Consider the following 8277-nt stretch of genomic DNA (forward strand, 5'->3'; position numbering starts at 1 on the left):
AAAGTAAAAAAAAAATTTCAGTTTTTTGATTGAAATTTTATAATTTATATTCAATGCTATCAAATAAAATGAATACTCACTAATTTAGCTCGATGACAAGGGGCAGAGTCATCTTGAAAAATTATATCATCGGAATATGAAAGGTGGTTTTCCATCGATGGGACAAAGCTTTCTTCTAAAATTTTTTTATATTTTTTTCCATCGATGGCACCTTGTAGAAACTCCAATTGTCCAATGTTATGGTACGAAAAGCATCCCCAGACCATTTGACTTGGAAGATCCTTAACAGTTTTAAGGGTACAATTTTCATTATACCTTTCGCCAACTTTCCTTCGGACATACGGAAAACCATCAGGACTATAGAGGTTAAACTTTGATTCGTCGGAAAGTATCACTCGTTGCCAATCTGATGGACTCCAATTTTCATGTGCTTTCGCCCATTCCAATCGATTGTTTTTCATTCTCTTGGTTAGTAATGGGTTTTTTGCAGCTTTCCGACCGTACAGTCCAGCTTCTCTGAGTCGCCTTCTTTCTGTTGAGTCGCTGATTTCCATGGAAAATTGTGAAGATACATCTGTTCTTAATTCTACAGCAGTTTTGAATCGCTGCTGTAAAGATAATCTGGTTATTACACGGTCTTGCCTCTCCGATGTGCATCTTTTCAGTCCGGTCCCCTTCTTACGATCAAAACTTCCAGATTCTCTTTTTTTTTTTCAGTAATCTCGAAACAGTCGATATAGAACATCCCATTTTCTTGGAAATTGACCGAAAGGAAAATCCTGAACTCGCCAATGTCGCGATTTTTACACTCTTCTGCAATGATAACTGAGCTTGTTTTTTCATGTTGACGTGTTAAAATTCGAATTTGATGCTTTCTCCTCGAAAACCCACACTAAACTGAACTCAAATCTTAGAAAACAATCATATTTAGAATATTTGGTCGTTAAAAACCCTACACATAAAGGGATAATCCTTTAATGGCCTCGAAGTCGTAAAATTCACAAGCGTTCCGTTTTATGTGACTGCCGGTGTACATACATACGTGATTATTTATGTAAGTGAAATATATATATAATAATAAAAAAAAATCGGATGTGACCAACCCATGACTTTATCTATGTATGTATTTGAGGAATATAAGAAGGTCACAAAACAAAATTCGATATTGAACCGTACAGACACATTATAAAATACTAATAGCTATGACAGCATTTTCGATTCAAATTGATCGCAAATGTATGGAAACTTGCACAAGACAAAAGTTCTACTTCCGGTTGTCAGATTTCGAAAATGCTGTTATAGCTATTAGTGTTTTATAATGCTGCCGGTATGTGTGAATGTGTTTGTGCGGTTCTAATTTTGTTTTGTGACCTCTTTATATTCCTCAAATGGGTTGGTCACATCCGAATTTTTTTTTTCGATCAATTGGCGATCGAGGAACTATTTATATGGAGCAATGTGACTATCGAGCAATTGATTTTGTGCAATTTTTCTAGAATCTATGTATGTACTAAAATATTGCACTTAAATATCCTAGATTGTATTATGATAGACCGTTATCACTAATTTTCACAACGGAAAAAAGGGCTTTAGTTGACACCTATTAAACTAATGACGACTGGCAAATGAGAAACTACCGGAGATAACATTCCTATAATACTTCACCATATGGCAAATGAAATTTTTTTTTATCACTATTACGTTTGAAAATTGATTGTACCTACGTACATTAAAAAATATTCATCTATCCAATTATTATTTTTTTCGTCGTTATCTTTTTATTTTATATCTCGCTCTGAAAGGCCCCAAAACATCGAAAGATGATTTCATTACAGGTCCATTTTCGAAGGGCGCGACCATCTGACACGACCAAGAATGTGGTCGTCCCAAATATCTTCTTCAGAAGTCAGTAGAATAAATAATGAATCTTCGGTATTCTCTACAATGAACAAACAGTTGCAGTTGTGGCCTGTGTTTCCTTGGCAACCATTAATCATTTTTTGTAATTCTAAGCCACATTAACAATATTACATGTCCTAGTCGCGTCTTTCAAAAATGGACCTTTAAGCGGAAGGAAAGAAACAATTATATAAAGAAATTGCATTTCAAATCAAGACGAACTCTCAAGAGTATATTAAAAGAAGGGACTTTATAAATTTGCGCCATGATAATTCAATTTTTAAATAATGAATTTATGCGGTAGGGAGTAGGTGCTGACTTGTATGTCTATTTGTTTCGCAACTTCTTACTTTCACTTGAATTTTATCTTATAGAACAGTTGCTTTGTCATTTATAAAAGCGTCATGTTTATATAACAATATACATATTCATTTTTTAAATTGATTTTTTTTTTTTTTAGATATGTTCCTACCAGGCTTTGGGGATTCAGTGGACATGTTCAAACAATTTTACACAGTGTTATCGGTCGCGTACGATGCCCATGGCCTATCGGAGCTCGTGTATATTTGAAGCTGGCTGACAAATCTACCCTCACATATGATCTGTACGAGCCTGTCGGAGGGCCACATGAAGGTCTGTATATTTTTATTTATTCACTAATTAAAAAATAAAAAAGAAAAGATGTATAAATGTTTAAAAATTTGTTTCAGATGATATAACGGTGGCTATTTGTCCTGGTATCGGTAACACATCTGAAAGTGTCTACATCAGAACGTTTGTTCATTACTCTCAATACCATGGATATAGATGTGCTGTTCTCAATCATATCGGAGCATTGAATAGTGTGCATGTTACAGCCAGTAGAATTTTTACATACGGTATGTGTTTGTTTTATGTGAAATTTTACTATTTTATTTTATTACATTTTATTTTTTAACATATCAAATTTACTACTGCAGGACACACGGACGATTTTAACTCTATGCTTGAAAATTTGTTGGAAAAGTATCCGAACACACGTTTGGTTTTAGTTGGATTTAGCTTAGGCGGTAATCTCATTACCAAGTACTTGGGAGAAAAACAGAGAAATCACTCCCCTAACATCATTGGTGGAATATCAATTTGTCAAGGATATAATGCCATTGAGTGAGTTGCAATTCATGCTAGTTTATTTTTTAATGACATACAATTATCATATTTGTACTGAATGCGTATATTTATTAAGTCTTATTTCATGTAGCACATACACTAACATTATCTCCATGCGAAATTTTACTTATTCAATGATTCAATTCTTTTATTTAAAAAAATATATTAAAGACATCAATATTTTGTATGTGGTATGACGTAACTGTCAAATCAAAGTAATGATAACTGTAAATTCAAAAGGTTCCATTTTTTTAAAAAAGTATTACATATTGTTAATAATATTAATAATAACACTGAACACTTTTATATCAATTAATGATTATTCAAAGGAATATCTTATGATGGCACTTAAAAATGAAATTATAAATGATTCTTAATCCTTACAGTGAGAAAATCTTACAACTTTTATAACATAAAAATGTTTAATACGTATGTATGTATGTATAACGAAAACATGTATAAAAACAGTGGGCATAATTGGTTACATAATCTGGTAGTATGTTTCATCTCTAATACATATTATTGTACAAATTTTGAATGTAATATATTAAGACATTTCATTTAGCTGCCAGCATGTGTTGCTTTTATAATCATATAATTCAATATTTAATTATAATATTATTTATGAATTGAGTTAATGCTGCTTTCGCACTTCATGTACACATTTTATTTTAATTGTTTGTCATTTCCCATGTAGGACCTTAAAATATCTTCTTCACTGGCAAAATTTCCGTCGGCTGTATCTATATGTGATGACTGATAATTATCGGAACATTATAACGAGGCACAAACATGTCCTTCTGTCTGAAGAAGTCCGTAAACGTTTTCAACTCAGCGAAAATAGTATTGTGTCGGCTGGTACCCTACCTGATCTGGATGAAGCTTATACTAGGTAATATCAATCATAATTACAACCATATGGTAATTATAATTATAAATATACACATACGAAGGAATCGATCCCATAAATAATCAATTTAATGAAATATTTACTTACTAGTTTTTGTCTTTTAAATGGCCTTGTTTTTCACCGATAATTTTTATATATATATATATGTATATGTAATGCATTTTTTAATATTTTATTTCAGGAGAATATTTAATTTCAATTCTGTGTCTGATTTATATTTTTGGAGCTCTAGTATAAATTACTTGGAAAATATTAAAACACCAATGGTATTTATCAATGCCCGTGATGATCCACTCGTTCCTGATCCACTGCTAGATCCTATCCGAGAGTTTGCAAGTATGTTATTATTATGTATTTTCAAGTTTTATTAACATTTTTTGGATTTGAGTTTTGTTTTTATTTTAAATTTTTCTTTTTAAGATTCTCGGGACAAGGTTGTATTTGTGGAATTATCTCATGGTGGCCATCTAGGTTTTTATGAAGGAGGAGCATTATATCCTAATCCTGTTACATGGCTAGATAGAGCGATTGTTGCCATTACAGGTGGTCTGGTACTTTCCCACCACAAACTAAGCATTCCACAGACAGATGATTTCAGCTTGAAATCGAAACTCATAGATGAAGAATATTCAGACTTACGCGATTTCCAAAGCTCAAAGCTATGCAGTCCTAAAGCATTTGCAATGTGAAATGTACATTATAAACAATATTTCAAAGTGAAATTGGATACTGTTTAATGCCGTTTGCGGCTTATTGTCGTTCTGAAGCTTATATGATCGTCATGCTCAATGTATTTGTGCTATTTATGTTTTTTTTTTTATTTTATCATTATAGTAAAGCCTTAATAAATTTTAGATCTGAATTTTTCACGTAAATGCGTAAATTAAATCCAAAGTTACATTTATTGAGGAACAGTATTATTATTTTTTTTATAAATTTAGTCATAAATTGACTAAAAGTTTATTCTAATTTTTTGCGTACATTGTCTTTGTATTTGAGAAATCAAGAAATGTACATTTGGCAATTTTAAATACTTGAAACATCATTCCTGAAGTTTGTTCTTACTTGAATGTGTATTTGTATCGTATCTATGAAATTCATATGTATTTTGTGAGCAAATTTAGAATTATGATATTAAAATGTTCGGAATTATAATTTGACTGTATTGAAACTGAATATTTAAAAAAAAAATTCTGTTAAAAGTGCTAAAATATTATATAAGAAATTTTACACATATGTATTTTTGTTAATCTGACCGATTTTAAACTACGCACATAATGCACAGTAATTATAACCTTTGTAAATAATATTTATACTAAATAATTGTAGCAAAATTGTATGAAGATGATTTCTGCATCAGTCATAGCTTTTAATATATTTTTTGCGGCAGATATGAATGTGGATTATAATGAGCGTGCGTGTAAGTGTGAATGCAGCAATTTTGTTATATTTATTTTTAATATTTTTGTACATATGTATGTATTTGCTTAACTTTTTGTATAATTTATTTGATTTGTATATTTTTAATTGTATATAAAAAATAAAGTAGTGCATCGAATTATTATTTCTGTTAATTATTATTTATTTGATGTAGTTTTGTACGTTTATAAATAATAAACACAAAGTGTTAACAAAAAAATAGTACGTATTAATTTGGACATTTTCAGAACATTCTATATCATGAAAAAATATATATGTAGTTAAAACTGTTAACAAAATGTCATACAATGCTTACTTAATAAGAAATAAATGTGCATTTCTCATAAAATGAAAATTTTCTTTAACTAATTATAAAATACTGTATCAAATATGAAATTTAACCTATAGAATTATAGCATAGTTGATAATTTTATATGTGTATGTGAAAAAGAATACATTTAAATTGTGAGTAGTTCTGTTCCCGTCACTAAAATGATTATAATATCTGATCATTTTGTTAGTTTCCGGAAATCCTCTTAGTATAATAATTAAATTCATATATATGTACATATACTTATAATATAATTCTGAGAATACTAAATTGAGTTAATATTGCTCAAGACAAAATGCACATCTTTATAAACAGCAATATTAATTGAGTCCTATAGCTATTTGATTTTCAAAACCTTATCAACATTGAAAAATTGTCATTGAGTGGTTTTGGATATGCCACAATATTATGTCCCATTTTACTATCCCAAAATTGCCCCGGTTTTCAAAAATATATATAATCTTATGCAACCATTTTGTACACTATTCAAAATTTTATTAAGTTTTTTGGTTTCATGTAATATTTTTGTTTTTAAAAAGGTACTACAAAATTGTATTAATAGAATTATGTAAAAATTAAAAAAAAATGTGTGAAGAATGTCTTATCACACTCTTTTAACAAATTTATCAAACTTTTGTGTGTTCATAATATATCTTGCAATATACATACATATGTATGTATGTATGTATATCACGACATTTTTAATATAGTGGTCATCTATTATGTATATTCATAATCTTACAATTTTTGTCATACAAAAGAAGATATTGTGTTCATTTCGAATTCGGCTATGTCCAATTGAATAATGTGAGATGAATTATTGTAGAAAAATTGCAAATACACATTTAAAAAGTTTTCACTCCTGTCCATGGTTCATATTGTAATATATTTGTATTACACTTGATGAATATAGTAAATAAGTATAAATGTATAGAATATGTGCTGTGAACAGTGAAATATTTGTATAATTTGATTGGAAGTACATATATAGGTTAGTTATATTGACATGTCTCATGAATACTGATAGTATAATATCAAGTTCAATATTCAGGGACCAATTAGACCAGAAAGTTTGGTATGATACTAAACCGTTTGTTCATTTGAAATTAGACAATACTGTAAGTAAAGTCTCACTTGAAATATTTTGTGTTCATTTATCCAACCAGTTTGGTTTCAATTAAAGTGAAAACCGAACCTATTATTGAAGTTAAATGCATAGTCAATTGTTTTATTGAAACCAGTACACTTAATTTTTATAGGCAAATATATTTTTATATGATACATGCTGTGAGCAGATGTGATGAAACGTTGGTAACTCTATTCATCACAAAAATATTTGATATGTGTACATCTTGTGCAATTGGACGACGCTGTCCTCGAAAATAGTGCCCCCCCGAGCACTTGTTTAATCCCTTTTGCTCTATTTCTTTTGTATTATATGCATATTAAATATCCAAAGTTATTATATGTATAGTTTAGTTATATACTTTTTTTTACTTTTCTATGTTTTTATAGTTTTCGTTTTTCAATGATAAAAACTAAAAGATGTGTACTTATTTTTGAAAAATGATTGTTGATGTGATTTCGTACATGAGAGTATGTGTAACAATACATATGTATGTCAAATATCATTTTTTTTAATATTTTATTTTATTTGTTACAAATTAAACCGATGTTTATCTGGAATAAAGTGGTTTTTTTTAATCGTTATTTTTATTGTGCAGAAGTATTAAAAATATATTATATTAACTCACTTTGGGGCCGCAAACACACACACACGCTGTGTTTTTAATAACATTTCATTCAAAGGACGTCAATACAGTGTGTTTTTTAAACTCCATACAAAAAATAAAGTTTTATCTATGTATAAGATTTAGTTTCAAACTTCCATTCATAAATATCATATCAGCATATCTTCATCCAAAATATCAATAATCAATTTAAAAAAAAAATTAATATATACATATATGTACATATGTATACACACACACACACACACAGATTTGGTATACACATAGTTTAAAGCTTGATTTCTTTTCCAAGAAATTTGTCGATAATATTCAGAAAAGATTTTAAATCCCCATATATCGAAATTTACTAGTTTTTTCTCGCTTATATTTATTTCAAAGCTTTCATTCCGATGAATAACAATAATCTATGTATAAGATAGATATCGTTTATTACATGAAAATTTATATTAATTTTATACAAAATGGCATACAGCAATCACCCTAGTTTGAAAAATACTGATATGATAATTCATACAGTCGACGACAATGGCAAAGAACCTATATTCCAATTTTCAATTTAATTGATTGAAAGGTTTAGGAGCTATGTTTAATTTATAAAACTTATTATTGAAATCGTTACTTTGCGTTAACTACACTGACTCTCATAGAGTTAATAGTTAATATAAATACATATATAGGTACATACATACATAGTAAAATAGTCATTGGACATTTTTCTTCAAATCTATTTGTGTTTTGTAGGAATTGTATTTGAAACAGCTGGAATAGTTGTACTTATTACATAAAATATTTTATTTTTCCATAAAATTACAAAAAAT

General features: G+C 29.0%; 1 protein-coding gene across 1 annotated transcript in view; it reads left to right on the top strand.

Moving 5' to 3' along the window:
- The window catches only part of Hydr2 (abhydrolase domain-containing protein 2), a 33752-nt gene extending 26360 nt beyond the window's left edge, over positions 1 to 7392 (top strand). The window contains exons 2-7 of the mRNA XM_077429634.1: positions 2360 to 2532; positions 2610 to 2777; positions 2859 to 3045; positions 3746 to 3940; positions 4140 to 4294; positions 4379 to 7392. Coding sequence (XP_077285760.1) covers positions 2360 to 2532; positions 2610 to 2777; positions 2859 to 3045; positions 3746 to 3940; positions 4140 to 4294; positions 4379 to 4647 — 1147 coding nt within the window. The 3' untranslated portion in view covers positions 4648 to 7392. The remainder of the gene's footprint in view (positions 1 to 2359; positions 2533 to 2609; positions 2778 to 2858; positions 3046 to 3745; positions 3941 to 4139; positions 4295 to 4378) is intronic.
- Positions 7393 to 8277: the final 885 nt, after the last annotated feature.

Source organism: Arctopsyche grandis, chromosome 4, assembly GCF_051622035.1.
Source record: "Arctopsyche grandis isolate Sample6627 chromosome 4, ASM5162203v2, whole genome shotgun sequence".
In the NCBI taxonomy this organism is placed as follows: Eukaryota; Metazoa; Arthropoda; class Insecta; order Trichoptera; family Hydropsychidae; genus Arctopsyche; species Arctopsyche grandis.